This window comes from Panthera onca, chromosome D1, assembly GCF_046562875.1.
Source record: "Panthera onca isolate mPanOnc1 chromosome D1, mPanOnc1 haplotype 2, whole genome shotgun sequence".
In the NCBI taxonomy this organism is placed as follows: Eukaryota; Metazoa; Chordata; class Mammalia; order Carnivora; family Felidae; genus Panthera; species Panthera onca.
Genome location: NC_138348.1, coordinates 71748695 through 71768357, shown reverse-complemented (window position 1 = coordinate 71768357; position 19663 = coordinate 71748695). Strand labels below are relative to the sequence as shown.

At 36.6% G+C, this 19663-nt stretch overlaps 1 protein-coding gene across 4 annotated transcripts in view; it reads left to right on the top strand.

The window, feature by feature from the left end:
- NOX4 (NADPH oxidase 4) overlaps positions 1-19663 on the top strand; it is a 167987-nt gene that overhangs the window by 111724 nt on the left and 36600 nt on the right. For all 4 annotated transcript variants that reach the window (XM_078433013.2, XM_078433012.2, XM_078433015.2 and 1 more), the window contains one exon: positions 3177-3258. In XM_078433013.2, coding sequence (XP_078289139.1) covers positions 3177-3258 — 82 coding nt within the window. The remainder of the gene's footprint in view (positions 1-3176; positions 3259-19663) is intronic.

The window sequence follows — 19663 nt, the reverse complement described above, 5'->3', positions numbered from 1 at the left end:
AGCATGAGCGGAGAAGGGGCAGAGAGAGGGAGACACAGAATCTGAAACAGGCTCCAGGCTCTGAGCTGTCAGCACAGTCCCCAATGCGGGGCTCAAACTCACCAACTATGATTTCCTGACCTGAGCCGAAGTCGGACACTCAACCGACTGAGCCACCCAGGTGCCCCTCTAAGGATAATTTTTATTGTGTACTTTTATTCTCATAAAGAAAAAGTGAACAATCATACATTTATGGGATAAAGTTGGTCATATTTTGGAATTTATGAATATAATGATAAAAAACATTTTAAAAGGATGTAGTTTTAGGCTGCTATTTTCTATTTGTGTATATGTGAACTTTTTTTGACATTCATGATAGCTACTTGAAGGATCTTCATGTTTGCTTGGTATTGTTTGCATTTATGATATTCAGATTAAAGGATGCTTTGAATGTAGGAATATTCATTATAGATTTCATAGTTCAGGTGGCTTTGTAAATAATCTCTTACATGCTACTTTTTCTGTGTGTGTGTGTGTGTGTGTGTGTGTGTGTGTGTGTGTGTTTTAAATCCTATCAATATGTTATCTCTAGAGATTGTCTTCAGATTTACAATCAAATTTTGTGTGTGTGTGTGTGTGTGTGTGTGTGTGTGTGAAAACCTCCAGCTATTTTATGTTATGGTTGTTTACATTAGGAATTCTGATTTTTCTTTGCATTTAAATCAGTTTGAGAATCATTCAGTAAAACTTTTATTTATATTTTTAGCACCCAAGGATATATCGTATTCAATGTAGCTGTTTGATTGAACAGTTCTTTACTTGAGGTATAAAGTTCATGTTTGCTGTTGGGTTTTGGCTTTATTTTTCAAGATCTGTTTTGGAAAAGGGATAAATGGAGGGGGGAAAGGGAAAAGGAGAAACACTACAAATCATTCATTTAATGAAATGCTACAATAAATTGCAAAGTGCACTGAAAGACAATGGTCATATCAGAAGAATTTACTAGTCATTTCATTGAAATAAACATTAATTCTGTTCATTAAAAATATCAGTAGATAAGTCAATAATATAATTTGATTTTTGAAAATATGAACTCAAAGAGGAAGTGTACTTGAAGAAGAAAAATAAATTGTGCTTTTTTGTTTCTGTGGACTCTTTTCTCAGTCCCTCCCCAGGTGCACTGTACGAATGTCAGAGTGGTGAACACAAGCAGGAGAATAGAGGCCAATTAAATATCTGGTTCAGTGTGTTTCAATAAATATGAAGAAAAATCCACATCCTGCTTCTCAGCCTACTTTGTAAACACTGTGTTCACAAATGTTTAACATCTGGCTCTTCAGTAACTGGGAAGTGGGGATTGTCATCAACTGCAGATTTTCAGTATTTTGTGGAAATTGCACACCTTCAGTTAGAGATGGATTTACTGCAGATTGGAGTTTCAGCTTTGCACTCTGTCTCAGCCTGATGGTGTGACCCTCTCAAGGCTGGAGGTCTGGTACCCTTGCTTTTCATGATTGATAGATGACCAGTTTTGCTTTTCTAAAAGGCATTATGATTAACTGGGGGAGTTTTCTTTATGCAATAAAAATGGAAATATCATTTCAACTAATATTTACCTAACATTTTAATCTGTATCGGATAATGTTCTGTATCCTGGTGGCACTATACTTCTAGAGGGAGAAGGAGAGGTGTGTAGACAATTACACGTAACATTAGAAACGTAGGATGAAACATTCTGTAAGTGTAAGCACAGAGTATACTCAGAGTACACACAGTAGGGCCATCTATTCCAGATTTTGTAGGAGGAGAGAAAAAAAAGAGGAGGCATCAAGGAAGCCTTCCCATAGGAAAGACTAGAGGTAATGAGTATCTAGTTCTGGAAGTACGGGATTAGTATCAGAGTGATAGACTACTTTATGCAAGGCAGATCACTGTGCAGTACAACTGTTTCTAAAGTAGAACTGAAGATCCTTCCTTACATTCCTCTTTTCTCTCTTTTTTTTTTTTTGCTCCCATTTCCTTACTCTCTCTCCTCTCTCTTACCTTCTTCTCTCCCTCTTTTCTCCCTTCTTTTCCCTTCCCTCCTTCCTTCATTATGAACTTCATAAGCACAGAATTTTATTAATCAAATTTTTGGTTCATGGGCCAGTGTCATCATTGGATTATCCCTGGTCTGCATTGATTTATTTATTCATTTATGATGCAGTAGTTCATAGATATGAAATATTAACAATTATGACCTACCTTTTGCTTTTCTATTTCATCTTCTTACCCCTTCTAAAAGATAACCATTATCCTGGTTTATGTATATTATTCTTTACTGGGCTGCTTTTTTTTCATATATAACATGTAAACAATACATTGGTTGTTTTTTTAACTCAATATATGATATTCTTCTGTATGTAATCTACTAGTATTTTTTCCACTCACTATTTTACTATGCTTTTATTTGTAACTGAATTCATTCTGTTTCACTTCAATTAATATTCCATTGTGTGTCTATGCTACAGATTGTCAATTCTTCTGTTGATGGGCAATTGAGTGGTTTGTCTTTATGTTGTAATGAATAGTACTGCTATGAATGTTCTTTTACTTGCTGCCTAAGACATTATGTGAACGTTTCTGCAAGTATATACATCAGAATGGCAATATAGGCATTTAGGTTGTGCAGAGGTTAAATTTAAAAGATAATCCCACATTGTTTTCCAAAGCTATTGTACCAGTTTGCATTCCCACCAGAAATATATGAGCTTATGTTGATCCACATCCTCTCTAACACTTCATCTTATGAGATTAATTTCTGTCAATCTAATGCCACATGATGTGAATGCTATCTATCCGTATGTAGTTTTGATTGCCACTTCCCAGGTTACTAATGAGATTGTGTATTTTCTAGGTATATTTATTGGTCATAAATATCTCTTCTAATCTTTCAATTACAAGATTTTGCTAGTCTACACTAATGAGTACTTTTTATATTTGTATTTGTAGTTGTTGCAATATCTTAATCATAAAAAGAGAGTCATTAAAGTAAAATAGACATATTTTAGTACTACATAAAATGGTGGGTACATTTCTAATAAAAGATGTGCAGTCAAAATAATTGACAAATTAAAAGAATAGGTAATAATTTAATTTTGACATTATTTCCGTGAATGATTTTTTTCACAACTTGATGTTTATTTTTCTTTTGACAGAACGATTTCGAGACTTACTACTTCCTCCATCTAGTCAAGACTCTGAGATTCTACCCTTCATTCAATCTAGAAATTATCCCAAGTAAGCACTAGGAGTTCAGTGGATCTTGGGAAGGGGAGGGGTGTGGTGACGGGAGAGATTTGGGAGGTAAAAAACAATGTTTTCTTTCTAAGGATTTCTGAAAAAGCTAGAATACCCTAACCTAATTAAGTAGGGCATCTCCTGTACTGTAATGTCTTAACCCACAGCTGGGTCAGAGAAAAAAGACTTGCTTGTGGTACAGCCCAGCTGTGACTGGGAGCATGTGCAGAGTGCAGACTGTAAGTTACCTGCTCTTATAGGTGCCTGGCCGTGCTCCTTTTTGCTTGAATCTGTATCAGTAGCAACAGATATTTTGTGGGTGTTCCCTCATCTGGTTTCCTGTTTTCTAACCTTTAAATGCAAGGATTCATTCATGTTGTAATAAGTGGTTTTCAAATAACCCACATGTTAGCTACGATTTTAGTAATTTCTGTATATTCCTCTTTACTATCTTGATAATTATGGGAAGTAGAATCTCTTTCTTCTCTTAGATGCCAGAGGTTACTTATTGGTTGAAGGAATATGCCTTCATCTTTCCAGAAAATAAGGAAGTAGCAGGGTTTTTTTTTTTTTTTATTAGGCATCCTTTTCCCTAAAAGCTGATGGATGCTAGTATCTTGATCCCTCCTGTAGAAGCTTGGTGCACCTTCTACTTCATGAATGTCTTATTGTATTTACTAGCTACCATACAACAAGCTGGAGAGTGAATAATCTGGTATCTGATATAGAAAAGGAAGCTCACCAAGTTAAAGAATTAGAGCTTGATTTATATATACTTCATCAAAGCCAATCAATATGATAAATGACTCATTCTTTTGTTTGGCAGTGTTTTCAAGTATCCACTGAATTTCACTTTCTAGAATAATTTTTTCCTCTAATATTTAGCTTTGATAGTATTTCTTTAACTCTGATAACAAAATTAAATACAGAATCCAAATTACCTGTTCTTTGTCTTTGATATTAATCCAGATTTAATCTTAAGTAATAATCTTCTAGTCCCCTGATGGGGTTCCTCCTCAGGGACAGACAAAAAGCCTGGACAGCCTTCCATGCATACATGGTGTTTCATATACGTATTGACAGGGAGCACAGAGGAACCCGAAGGAATTGACACATGTCTGTCAGTGTTTTTGTCTCCAGCTGCTGTTTAGAGGCCACTGATGCCTGTTCTTCTGCCTCTTAGGCTTACTGTCCGCCTGATACTTTTGCTTGAAGAGGGGAATCACAGTCATTTCTCTGTTGGTAATCTGTTTGCAGCTATTTCCCTAAGTTTCCTTAGCTGTATGTTCTTACATGTATCTTTTTTGCTCTTAGATTACTTTTCTGATAGTGATGTGATTCATGCTAATATTTAACAGAGATGCCATGTGGCGATCCTTTGTCAGTGTCTAATCCTTAGGGTAAACTTGTTTTGTTTTGTTTCATTTTGTTTTGTTTGCATCTGTGGACTGGAAGAATAAAAGTCGTCCACTGATGCCACATACCCCATGTCGTGGTGATTAAGAGTACAGACTCTGAAGCAGACTGTCTTACCAGCTGACTTTGTGACTTGGGTCACCTAACCCTCTGTGCCTCAGATCCACCTGTGTGGAAGGTGTGAGATAATAATACTTACCACTTAGGGGTGTTATGAAGACTGAATAAATTAATAAATGAAAAAATACTTAGAACTCAACTTGACACATACTTCATTCTAGCTGCAAGTGTTATTCGTTTAAAATTACATATAGAATTAACTAGAATTGCATGTTTCCAAACACCTTAGGGAAATAGATCGTTCATTGATCTTATAACAGGATACTTCTGTTAACCTGCCCTTACTAATATTTAGGGAAGTACTATTTATTTAATATTTCTAAACTATTGCTGATGTGAGGCACTGCTTTGGTGACCACTTAACAGCTTTATGAGTTTCAGTTTTCTGAACTATCAAATGAAAGCATGCTAATTAAAGGTTTCTGGGTCTGAACATTTATGAAAAAATTCTGGATTAAATACAGTTAGTTTATTCAAGTTATAGAATATTAAGCATCTGCATCCTCCCATTGCCCATATAATGTCTAGTTTGGCAGTGGAATTTTAGGAGGTGCTGAGAACAGAGAAAGGATAATAGAATTCTATTTGTGCTGTGCCTGAAGAGTGTTAAATTGGTCCAGAATAGAGCATAGGAACAAAAACTCTGGGCATGTAGTAATGCCCATGTAAAGAATGCTGGGGTAGAAGAGACCATTGTGCTAAGGGCCATTCAGTAAATGTAAGTGGGCAGGGATTTGTGTATGTCTAGACCTAATTTAAACTATTTTTGAATTATTCATGGTTTTAAATATCCTCATTTAGTCTCTCATTTGTATTCACTTGCAAATATAATATCATTTATTTGTTATTGAAGATAACAAATAAGTCAAGGAATTTGTAATTTTGTGACATGCAAAAATTTCCAGAAAGCTGAAAATGTAATCAGACCATTAGTATTTGTTGCTTTCATTCATAATGCAGTATACCTGTTTACGCTAAGATTTTTTTCCCCTCACTTTTTTGCTTGTTTTAGTGACTCACTAAATACAGACTCTATTAGTGAGACATGTTTTAAAAGCTGAAATATTGTTTAAGAAGTAACTTGTTGCCCTATATCGTGTAGTGTTACAGGGTGATTTTCGCAGAGCATAGTGTAGCTGACCTTCTAGTGATCCACACTCTACCCTGGTTAATAAAAGCTGATAAGTGGACGGTGGTAATTGAATTGAGGGTAGGATCTCCAGTCAGCATATCGTACCTATAATCTTAAGCATCTTGTTATCAAGAGATGACCTAACAGATAATGAAATAGGGAAAAGAGTACATTTTATTCAGTGAAAAAATATTTGTGAAGAAGAGAACTGACCAGTTCTTGAAGTGTGTGTGTGTGTGTGTGTGTGTGTGTGTGTGTGTGTGTGTTTTAATGGAAAGCCATTAGGGGAAAAAAAATGTTCCCTGCTGGGAAACATTATTCCAAAATATAATACTGTTCATTCATCACATTTTTACATTTGTGATCTTCCATTTGACGCATTGCCAAAGCCCAGCACATCCATTCTCATCAGGATGTATTTGGAGATGTTGCATCATGAAAACTCTTGCAGCATGAATAGGTGTGACCATTGTTAGAGACAGATGAGGGGTGCCTGAGTGGCTTAGTCAGTTAAGCGTCCAACTTCGGTTCATGTCATGATCTCACAGTTCGTGGGTTCGAGCCCCGCATCTGGCTCTGTGCTGACAGCTCAGAGTCCGAAGCCTGCTTGGGATTCTGTGTCTCCCTCTCTCTCTGCTCCTCCCCTGCTTGCATTTTGTGTCCCTCTTTCTCAAAAATAAACATTAATTTTTTTTTAAAAAAGAAACATAAGAATGAAAAGAAGAAAATGAATGTATACCCAGTACAAAACAAATGTTGATTCATAGGTTAGAGGAAAGAAATGGAGATAATGAAACATAAGGTTTGTTGCTCATTTCTTTGGTGTCACTGTCATTAACTTTGAAGGATTTAGGTTTATAATGTATTTAAACAAGAGAGTAGCTATAAATACTCATATCCTTATGGATGCAGCTTGGAGACGTAAAGCGATTGGAAGACATTTGGAATAATTTTACTCACAAATGACTTGCAACCATTTTAGCAATTAGGCCAGCAAAACATGATCCAATGACTCTGGAAGTTTAACCAGAATGTGCATAAAAATACTGTGAAAATGTAGGAATAAAATGTTACATATCTTTATTTGGTTCTCATGAAGATCAAGTTCTCTGGATTTCATAATTATTAAGAGAAAGGAATATTATTTACGATAAAATTCAGAACTATTCCCCTTTGATGTGGTTTACTACCACAGGATAACCTTCATTATTTAGACAATAAAAGCAATGCCTTACCATTTCTAATGGACTGCTTAAAAATGGCTTCAAATGGTGATATCATGTGATACACTTAAACTGCGAAGCCTCAGAAGACTTTTCCAGATTTCATCTGTTTATGTAAATGAGGGTGAAGTGACTTATCCAAAGTCATATAAAAGAGCTGGATCCCAAACTCAAGGTCTGCCTGGTCCCTAAATTATACCTAATTATGCCATACTGTCTCTCATTCATTCTTCTCTCCACTTTTCCATTAATCCATCCTTCAAATATTTATTGAACAATTACTGTGCACTAGAGACAGTCACAATTACTGAGAATACAAAAATAATAAGGACATAGCATGTGGCTTTGAGGGACCTAGGGTCTAGTGAGGAAAAGGCAGAATCAGACTTTAATGGAAAGGCCCATAGTTATAGATCAATGCACTAAATTCAGTGGAAGAAGAGAAGAGCAAGTGTCTTCCTATCTAGGTAATTCATGTGATGTTTAATTTTCCCTTTGAGTTAAGTCTTGACAAATGGTATGGAGCCAGATGAAGAGGTGCATAACAGCATATAGAGCCATGGAAGTGGGTTGTTCATTGATCACCTTCAGGTATTCTTGCTGAAAAGCCTTTGTGTGTGTGTGTGTGTGTGTGTACATGTGTGTATGTGCACATGTATACAATATGTGTGCACATGTATACATTGTGTGTATGTGCACATGTATACAGTTTGTGTAAACACACACTGAAGGGCTAGGGTGTAAGGAGAAATGAGGGCAGGGACCACTCCATGAAGGAGCTGGATGGTCATTTACAGGAGCTTGGACTTTGTTGTGAAGACAATGGAACATCATAAAAGATCTTTAAGCAAAGGAGCAAAATCCTTAGATTCACATTTTCATAGTTTACCATGGAGCCAGAGAGGGACATGAGGTACATGAGGACATGAGGGCTAGCACACTAGCTAGTTGATAATTTTATATTCAGGAAATCAATGAGAAAGGATCAATTTTGTGGTGATAGTAACAGGGAAAAGCAGGTAGATATCTCAGGATTTTAGGAGGCACATGACAAGAATGTCATGGCTACTGGACAAAGGGCAGGAGGATGAAAACTGAAGGGGCGGGGCAGGGAGAAGAAGGAGTTCAAAGAAGGGTTTCAAGCATTTTCACTTGGATCACATCCTGGATTCATGGTCCCATGACTGGGGACAAGTGGCAGGTCTCTCTGAGCATTTTTTTTTTTTTTTTTTTTTTTTTGGTTTCTGTTTCAAATGGAGGTAATAATGGTACCATAGGAAAAACTCCCTATTTCTTTTACTCTCACATACAATTCTTCAGACACCAGATGTAGGGTGTGGTTTTTCCCACACCAACCAATTCTTCAATACCAGCTGGGTGTCCTACATTCAATTCAGTTCAGACACTAACCACAGTTAGTGTAGACCCCATTCCCATATGACTGTCCACCCTCATTTCTAATGCCAACAGCAGGTAGTAGGTCCCCAGTGTACCCACAATCTCTACCCAAATTGGCTACAAATCAGAAATTCCCATGACCTTCTCCTCAGATTTAATCATTTGCCAGAACAGCTTACAGAACCCAGAAATACTTTATGGATTTACTATGTAGTAAAGAATATGATAAAGGACACAGATGAACATGAACAGCCAGATGAAGAGATACATAGGGCAAGGTCTAGAAGGGTCTTGAGTCCAGGAGCTTCTGTCACCATAGAGTTGAGCTGCACCACCCTCCCTAGACTGTAGATGTGTTCACCAACCTGGAAGCTCTCTGAACCCCACAGCATTGGAGTTTATGGAGGTTTCATCACAGAGGCATGATTGATTATTAACTTCAATTCCTGCTTGGCTTCTCTCTCCAGAAAATATAGAGCTGAACATTCGAAGCTTTTAATCATGGCCTGGTGCTTGTGGTGGCTAGTAGCCCCCTTCCACGAGCCTACCAAGAGGCACCTCATTAGAAAAAAATAGGTTCCCATCACCCAGGAAATTCCAAGAGATTTAGGAGCTCTGTGTTGGGAGCCAGGGGCAGACACCAAAATCAATATTTCTTGTTATTTCACAAGTAGCTTCTCTCTAATATTGCTTTGAGGAATGCACAGTGCCTGGCATAATTCTACTCTGTAAGACTTTGTGACAGTTCAATAAAACAATACAAAGTACCTTGCAAATGCAGATTCTCTCCACCAGTCCTCATTCTCAGCTCTCTTCTGCCTTTTCTCGAAGCTATGCCTTAACTCAGGGTGGGGGAAAGTTCCTACCATATGGCCTGCCTTAGTGTCTTCAGTCTGGATCCTGCCAGAAGGCAGCCATTGTTCTGACAAAGGCAACTGTGTACAGCTTCCACAAGTACAGCTATGCCTAACATTTTAGTCTTGCCTTTCCCTAAAGGGTTATTGTTTCTCATCTTCTCATCCCTACACTTAGGTTTTCTTTTGTGTAGTGGGTGATATGCCAATACCCATCTGGCAAGAGATCTAACAAGTTGATATTCTGACTAGAGTATGGAATGCAGTAATGAGGATTCTCAGTTCATTTGATACTCGCAAAGGTAGGCAAGCAAGATGTCAGAATTAAGCTGGAAGTAGGTCCCAGCCCCTGGGCTGACAGTCACGCATAGAAACCCTGCTGTCAGGATTGCAGAAGCAAAGTGGACCGCCAAACCCTACAAACAACCCTACAAAAACTGAGGCAGTGCTGAAATTGGGAAGACTGGCCCAGACATGTGATAAATCAAGAAATTATGTTAGTGCAAGGCTAGTGGGAAGGCAGCAAGGATACCTCAGTGCTGAGTGAGAGATGAGCTTATCCGGACTCAAGTAAGGAGGGGATCAAGGATAGGGCCAAGAGGAACCTGCAGCTGGGAGGCCAGACAGCCAAAATCCCAAAATGAGCTGAGAAAGTAAACAGTTTCTAGGGGATAAAGTACACATGTGTGCTTTTCTATCTAGCACCTTTGCAAGCCATCTACTTACGTTGTTCTGCCCCGTCCTGCACTCTCTGCTATCATATATCTTCTCAGACACTAGGTATTTTTAGTTTCTGAGATTACTGTTCATTGGTTTGTTTGTTTTGACTCAGAGATTGTCTGTCAGGTGAGAGAGAAAGTGGCCTGAAGTTCTTCTTTTGTTACAAATCTTAAATTCCCACCTTAACTTCCTTGTACTGGAACTGCCTCCTTTTTTCATAAAGTGATTTCTAGCTCATTAACAATATTCTCAGCTCTACAAGAGGGTGGTGTCATCAGAGTTAAACCATGATTTCAGATGCTGTTTATGAATTCTATAGATTAGGTGAATTTTATCTTATTTACTCATTTTTTAAGTGTTTATTTTTAAGAGAGAATGGGGGAGGGGCAGAGAGAGAGGGACACAGAGAATCCCAAGCAGATTCTGTGCTGACAGCAGAGAACCCTATCTGGAGCTTGAACCCACAAACTGTGAGGTCATGACCTGAGCCAATATCAAGAGTTGGACACTTAACAGACCGAGCTACCCAGGAGCCCCTAGATTAGGTGAATTTTAAAGCAGCCTTATATTAGTGCTGTTAGCGCAGCGCCTGGTTGGGATTATGTCTCTTCACCCGCCCCCCTCAAAAAATAAATAAACTTTAAAAAAAGCCTTATATTAAACTTATCAAGTCATAACGGTTTATGGTGGTATAATTTTAATAATATATCTGTTTGTTAGAATTCCTTGTCAGAATTTTTCTCTTTGCAAACCCTAAATTAATTAATGGCTTCTATTCGTAAGACGTGATTGAATAATTCAGACTTCCAAGAAACAAACATCAGTCAAAGTGGTTTTTTAAACAGTGTTGCTTTTATTTATACGTGATTGAATTAGGTAAAAAATCACACATGAAGTAGAGATTTCTTAACCTGCTGCTGGTGAAGTGTCTTTCCTTAAGTTGTTCCTAAAGTCCAAACAATGTGGGCCATCACCTATCAATCCCACCAAGTCTTAACTGACATAGATGTTAAGGGCCTACCCTGATCAACATATTTAAAATCACCACCTGCCCCAACTCACTCCCTATCCTCTTTATCTGCTCTACCAGCAACATCAATGTCACATGGGATAATGTTAGAAATAAAAATCTCAGATGTTAGCCCTGATTTACTGACTCTGAAAATCTGGGGGTGGAACCCAGTCCTGTGTTTTTAATAAACCTTCTAGGAAATTCTGATGCACACTAATGTTCGAGAACCATTAGAGCAAGATAGATTTTAAATACTGTTTCAGCCTTTTTAACACCCTCTCACTTCTAGTTGTTTTTACTGATATGATTATCTCCTGGGAGTAGAATGGTCTAAAATTCCAAAACCATCCTCTCCAGAGAAACAGAGACGTTCATCTTTTTCCCAGATAAAGAAAGAATTGTTATATGAAGGATGGCCCCAAACCCTTCCAGCCTGCAAAGCAGGATTTTCCAGAAGTTCCTTGGCACAGTGTGCCCTTTTCAGACTTTATTCGCCTTTTTGTTTTATCCCTAACCAAAATAATTTATTACTGTAATAAATTAATATGTGATCATTAAGGAAATGAGCTTTGGAATCAGACTCAAAAGGAACTGAATAAGTCTTTCCTGCCTCGGGAAAATTACTTAACATTTTTGAGCTTTAGTTCCTGGTCCAGCAAAAGGGGAGGTTATACCTCCTGAGAAAGCTATCATGTGGATTAGGAGGGGAGTTGTATATAGAACAAGTGTAGGCCCTGGATTAAATTAAATGTTCAATGAAGAGTATCTGTTGTTAGTACACCTCATTTTAGGATTTGGAGCTAAGAGTCTGGGATAGTTTTTGATTTTTTTTTCATTAGAAGAACTTTTTATTTAAAGTGAAAGCTAATCAGATAAAGATAAGACAGGAAAATAATTTTCCAAAAATGTACATTTAAATTAGCATTAAATGGATGCGAATTACAACCCTTTATTATTTTTAATAATAATATCTAATGTTTGTCAAATGCTTACCGTGTCCAAGAACAGTGTTAAAAGCTGATCAGGTGTATTCCCATCCAGCTACATAAAGTAGAAATGTAGCTTAAAATGATGAGGGCTTATTGTTCTCATGTAACAGGAAGTACCAAGATAATTGGTGGCTGGAATGTGTTCATTGTCAGCACCTCACATCTGAGGTGTCTGTACCTCTCCTCTCGTTTGCTCTCATGGTTGCAAGAGGACTTCTCAGCTTCAGCCACCATATCCTCATTCCAGGCGGAAGGAAGAAGAGCAAAGTGCATGCAAGGTGCATGAGGGCTGAGTTGGCCTCCCTTTCAAGGAATTTCTCAGAACCCCAACCGAGAACTTCTTATACCTAGTTATCCTAAACTCTTTTTTAAGTGGGCACATTACTATAACACCACCCAAGAGTTAGGAATGAAGAAGGAAAAAGAGATAAAGCGTAGACAGCCAGTGTCCTTTGCCTTGCCTGAATTAATTCATTTAATCCTCACAATAACCAGTGAGACATGTATTATTTAGATCCCTGTCTATTTACAAAGGATGTAACTGAGGCACAGAGTGATAGGTAACTTGATCAAGGTCATGTAGCCACCATCTGGTAAAGCCATGATTTAAACTAGATCTGAGAACCTACATTCTAATTTTCTATGTTACTATATATTAAAAACATAGTTTTATTATCTTCCTTAAATTTTCCATAATAACTCTTTTAAGTTGTATTTTTCCTCCTACTAGGATTTTGAAAGGCAGATTTTTACTGTTAAAATTTCTGTACTGAAAAAAATTGCTGTGGAAGTTTTGAGAATAGAATATTTCACCCTACTAAGAGCATTCTCCCCAACAGTGAATGAGGACTTGACTATAGTGGTCTTGAAGTTAAAGGCAAATGAACATGTTGAACAGATTTTTTTTTCAGTACTTCTTTCAACAAATATTTGTTTGGTGCCTACTAATTACCAGCAACTGGAGATAACTAATGGGCTACACTATTTTAACACAGCATCCTGGTTTTCTTGGGTTTCTGAGTTAGTGATAAAACCAAAGGAAGAAATCTGGCAATGTCTAGACAGTAGGGCTGGCTGTACTTAGAAAATTATGTTTTATTCTTATGGGGTTTCATTGTTTTCCAACCACTTCCATGTGTGGTATTTTGCCTGTTACACCTGTTTCTTCTGTCAGTTTTACTTATTAATTATATAATTTCCCTCTTGTTTACTAAGAATCTCTGATCAATTGTTTAATAAGCATAGAAGCTAGAATGACTTAAACTTCTTGCAATAGAGTGATTATTCATTCTGTCTGGAAAATGTTGCAGTTGGTAAATGTCTCAACATTGAAATCAACATTTTGGAGTTCACCTAGGAAAGGAAAAAAGGATGGCAGGGGAAGCTGAGGCAGGACATTAAAATCCATACACTCATGAAATCTACTAATATTACAGTTAATTACCAAAGCCCATGCAACTTAATAGGGTGAGATTTTATTGATGGTATTCCTGAATTTTTAGTTTCTTGGACTTTATTTTTTTAGTTCTGTGTGATTGTAGTGGTTTGGTTTGGTTTTTGGAGACTACGGTTGTATGTAATTTGGACATTAGTTGCCTATCTTCCATTTCAACCACTTTTTTTTTTTTTTTCTGTTAGTGCTTAGTGATTATTTTTCTATAACAGATATTCCCTGTCTCCTAGTAATGTTGAAGTCATGGGTTATGTGTGATTTTATTAGCATTCCTTGTTGATCATACAATGTTGGGAAATATTCATATTCAGATAGTAGACATTATCCTCCAGATCTTGAAATCACTAGCTCATCACTTTCAGAAACTCTCAGAGAAGACAATGTTCACAGAATACACGAGAAAAGTAAAGGGGAAATCCCACTTCACTATTGACATTATGGAGTTCCCTGGAAGATGCACAGGAGCAGTGCTTTTCAGACTTTAATATACATGTGAATCACCCTGAAATCTTAGTAAAACACAGATTCTGATTTAATAAATCTGAAGTTGGGACTTAAGTTCTCTTTCTAACAAGTTATCTGGTAAAATTGATGCTGTTGATCTGAGAACCACACTTTGAAGAGAAACGAGCCACATCATCTTAGTCACAGCCTAATTAAGGGCTTTTCATTCCCTTCAGTCACATTTTACTACATCTGTTGCCAGGGAAGAGATACATGCTCAGCAGGCAAAGCAGGAGAGAAGAGAGTAGAAACGAGTCTTCCTCCTCATAGTCATCTGTCTTTGATGACAAAGGAAACATCTGAAAGCATAGATAGCTGGATTATTAGTAATTAGCAACAGTATATCTATAGTAATGTTTTTCCTTAAAGTCTATTTTATCTGAAATCAATGTAACTACAACTATTTTGCTTTTGCTAGAATTTCCCTCCTATACTTTACCCTTTAACTTTCAACTTCTTTGTATAAAGTATACAAAGTATAAGTTTGATATAAGACACCTAATCTTTTGAATCTCTTGAAAAGACCTGTTGCTCTGTTTTGTTTTTTGTTTTTTGTTTTTTTTTTTTTATTGCAGCTTGACAATCTTTTCATTTGAACGAAAGACTTTGGTTCATTTATACTGAATTATATTCTGCAACATTATTTTGCTTATTTGTCCCACCTTTTCTGCCCCACCCACCCCCACTCTCTCTCTCCTCTGTCTCTCTCTCTCTCCTTTTTTTTTTTTTTTTTCCTTTTTGGCTTTGAAGACAGCAAGATGCATAATACAGTAGAAGCCATGGTCTATTTCCTAATTAAATTGAACTCTCTCTAAACTAATGGAAAGGAAATAGCCAAAACAAAATATAATCTCAGGTATGAAAGCTTAAAGAAACTAAAGTTAGCCAGCAATTAAGAGAAAAGCTTTCTCTACACCTAGCTTTCAGCAGGAAGATCAGTAGCCATGTAGGAAAAGGAGAGACAGGAAAATGATGGAATGACTTGTCTGAGAAAAAAAAATTGTAAATTATTTGAGCCTGAAGCCATAGAAGTTGACAAGAAATAAAGAATTCATTATTATCTAAATAAAAAACAGTTCAAATTAAATAAAATTTATAAAATAGGACTCTTGGTTGGAAAAGCTGATTGTAGTACAAAAGTCTAAAATCTAAACTCAATCTTAAAGGGTGTTTATTTTAACTGACTATATTCCCTCTAAAAGCTTTCAGAGGAAATTTTATTTTAGTGAGGGTTACAGCTGTGTTTAAATATATGTTAGAGTGGGGTGTGAAATTTGCCTAGATGTTACACTTGAAAATTTAGTAGGGATTGGTCAGCTTGTAATTCATGTTTCCAGTTAAGTACTAGTGTTTGAACAGTTGAACAGTTTGCTGGCTTTTCTTTAATGTTATTTTAACTGTTTTTTTGCATATGAATAGAAGTTTCAAGTTGCATGCCAGCAGATCAAGCCTACATTAGCCAATACATAAAACAAAATAAAAAGAGAAAAAACATTTCTCCTTAATTTTCTATAGGGACTAAGTTTAATAGTAAGGATTCATCTACATGTGTGTGTATGTGTGTGTGTGTGTGCTTAAGAGTGAAAAATAAATATAGCATACTAGATAATACAGCATGCAAAAAATCTAAAAATGTTTCTTAACACACACACACACACACACACACACACACACACACTCAAATAGTTTTTAATACATGTTTGAGATGGTAGAACATGAATGAATGACATTGCTCTGGGTCATAAGCCATAAGAAGTTGCTATCTAGACTAGTAAGTGAAGTGAGTACTTGAGCTCATATTTGCTCTTACCAATGTGTCTATCTATCCCCAAATGTTAGAGCTGGTTTCAATGGGCTTATGTTGATGGACAAGAGATGAGGTCTGGACCCTGAGGAGGGTAGGAGAGTGAATCAGAGACCCCTGAAAATGGCCTAGAATCCATTCACAGTGTATTAAGTAGAGATTAAATAGCCTGATATACAGAAGGGGATAGTGGGGATGATTGACTCACTTTGTCCTTGGCTCTGAGAAGAATTAAAAAAAAATTCTTCCCCAATACTTAGTGACCATACATTCCATCTCGCTTGGATTGGAACAGTGAAATCATAATATGTATGTAGCCCAATAAACCCAGAGACAAAAATTTGGAGTGATTGTAAATTCATGGCATCCTCCTGTTATCTGGTAAAGAAAAATGAAAATCCTCTTTGGGGGACACATTTTAATCTCCAAAGGATTCCTCTATACAAGACACCAAGGAATATGAGCTCATAGTTCTAAAAATGAGGGGAAAAATACCATGAGTATATTTTAATAGAAATTTTATATTCAAAAAGTATAAAACAAATGCTTAGTATATCTAAAAGAATAAACCAGAGCATTAGAATAATGATTAAGAGACAAAAGACAAACTTCTCAAGGCAGCCTGGAAAGGGGGCCAATAGAGCCTCTACAAATGAAAGATACAATATCATAAACTTAGCAGATTAACACAACCATAGATTGTCAAATAGAACTGAAATAATTATCAAGAATGTGGCATAAAGAGACACAAATATGGACAGTAGGAAAGAAAGGCTTAAGAAATAGTGGATGGAGGGAGAAGTTCCTGCATTTCTTTATATTAGCCTTCCATTAGGAAGGGGAAAAAGAAAGAATATAGGCTATATATTTGAAGAAAAAATAGCTCAAATTCAGAGGTACCAGTAAATCCCAAGCAACATCATAAAAATAAATTCACCATGTGAAACATTACAATTTACTTACAGAAAACTGAAAGCAGAGACTAACAATATAAAAGTAGTCAAGGAAGGAAGAGAGGGGAAGAAATAAATAGTCAAAGAGAGACAGATAAACAGGACAAGATGACACTGTTGTAAGTGGCTCGCCTTAACTGAACTCAGTTCTACAGTTCAAAGAAAAGGCTGTAAGACTGGAATAATAGAGCAGTAGGCAGTTTTCAAGAGATTTGCTCAAAACAGAAAGATAAAGAAAGGCTGAAAGTAAAGCAGGTGAGGAATATGGTAGAGAAATTCTAATCAAAGCAAAATTATTTCAGATAAAATAGACTTTAAGGTAAAAATATTTCTGTGTGTAAAGGGAGTTACTAATCGTTTATAAAACATTCAATTATTATTTCTCTGATGAGAAAACTCCTGTTTTGGAAAGTTTTGGGTTGTTTGTTTTCTAAACAGAAATGGAGTTCTTTCAGGTGGTAGACATAAGCCCCTTATTAGATGTTTGGCCTTGAGCAAATATTTAAACTTCCAGAACCTCAGTCTCCTAATCAATGAAGTCAAATAATAACATTTAGCTCTCATTTAATAATGATAAATAATTCATCTAGAGCATTTAGCACTGTGCCAACCACACATAGCTCCATTGTTGTCAGGATAGGCAAGGAAAAGGGTGATGGTTTTGCATTGTAGTATCTTTCCATAAACAAAAAGAGTAGGCCTATAAATTTATTATGGTCAGAAAAATAATCCTTTGACTGTATAGTTAATTAAAGATAGCAATTCCCTGTAGAAACCTCACTGCTCCTGAGGCTTGTTATCCCTTGAAACATCATTGAAAGCAGTACTTCCTTTGACATCAACCCAGAGAGAATATATGGAGGAATGTACATTTTTGCCATATTTTGCTGACACACAATTGGTCTGAGATCAAATCAGAAATTCATACAAATGTGTTTTTTAATCTTTAAAACACCATGGAATTGTTGAGTGTTGTTATCCACCTAGTGACTATTAAGAAAAAATATTTATTTCATCTTATCTTCGTATACTGCCTTTTCACACCCTCCATTTCGAGTGGATCCAGCTAATAATTCCAAGATCTTTTATGTCTTAGGCTAGCACATCGCATCCTTTGTTTATTCTTTTAAAATATATTTATTGAGTATAGTCTATTCTTCTATAATGTGATATTTTTAATTCCTAAGAAACTTGTGTTTATCAAAATGTAATTAAACAGTAGTTTTATGGTGACAGAGAAATCAAGGATGGAGAATTTCAGAATGGTAACCACAGAGCTATTCAACCTCCCCACCCCCATGTGTGTCCTTGGTGGAACCTCCACAACGGAAGTGTTTTTTAACAGTGCGAGTGCATGGGTGTAACACCTAAACACCACTGAACAGTTCCAACATTTAAACCCATTTAGCTTTCGCTGAGGGCAGTGGTTCCTCTTCCTCTCACTGCAAAGACTATCATTGGCAAAGTGTCTATATGCATTCTTTTTCACTTTTATCACCTGTAGGATGGAACCCACGGCTGCTCAGACAAAGCAGCTGTATGGCAATGGTGCTCTTCCTTTCCTGCAGGCAGAGTTAGTTCCAGGTAATTCTCACATTTGACCAATGGCTATCAGGAAAGCACATCTTATTTCTGAGCAGGAAGATGTATTTAGATCTGTGACAGATGCACAAACTAGAAGGTTCTCTTTACAGACTAGACCCTGACCCTGATCTGTCTCTCCTCACCTTTACTCTTCCTCATCCTCCATCTGAACATGTGGAATTTCAGACTGGTCATGGCACTTCTCCTGGTCTCAGGGTCCTCATTTGCTACATGGGGATAATAGTACTATAACTACCTCATAAGGTGTTAAGATTATGACAGATAATATGTGAAAAGTACAAAGCGTTGTGTATATATGGAACATGGATATATAACACACGTTAAGTAACTTCTCAGATGGTGCTTCGTTTTATACTAAGTGCAGTGTCCCTGCCACTTCCCACTTTGCATCCCTCTTGTGGACAGACATTACAATTAATCGTCTTTCTGTTTTTGTTTGTTTGTTTGTTTGTTTGTTTTGCTGCAGCAGGTAGTAGTGGGCTTTACTTATGGTAACTTTCCATTATTACATGTTAAATAAATAAATGCACTTTAATTCCCACCCACTTAATCTTTAAAATAATTTTTGCAATGTCTATTGTAGCAAAAGGTATTCTTTCTGAAACCTAGCAAGGACAGTAGTCTGTTAAAGAGTAATATTTTGTCTTGATTCTCCATTTCTAACTTGTTCCCTATTCTCCAAAATCTTGGCAGATATTTTATGGAGAAACAATTTATGATGAAATAATGTTTACAAAGTATTGTTTACCCCTGCCTGGAGATTTATAAGGCATTCTTGGCATGTGAAAGGTCTAGAGGAGTTTTGAATTAAATAAATTTTTAAATAAACAAATAAAAACTTCCTTAACACATTTCCCAAATTTATTTGACTACAAAATACTTTTTTCTCCCTTACAGTATTGTTCTTTGAAACTCCTTTTGGGAAATATTGGTATAATTAGTATCTATTTTCTTTTTTTTATTTTCATAAATGTTTTTATTTATTTTTGAGAGAGAAAGAGCAAGCAGGAGAGGGGAGAGAGAGAGATAGAGAGAGAAACAGACAGACAGAATCTGAAGCAGCCTCTAGGCTCTGAGCTGTTGGCACAGAGCCCAACACAGGGCTCGAACTCCCAAACCATGAGATCATGACCTGAGCCGAAGTCGGATGCTTAACCGACTGAGACACCCAGCTGCCCCAATTTTCTTAAATTAATAAACATCTTTCTTACAATAATTTTAT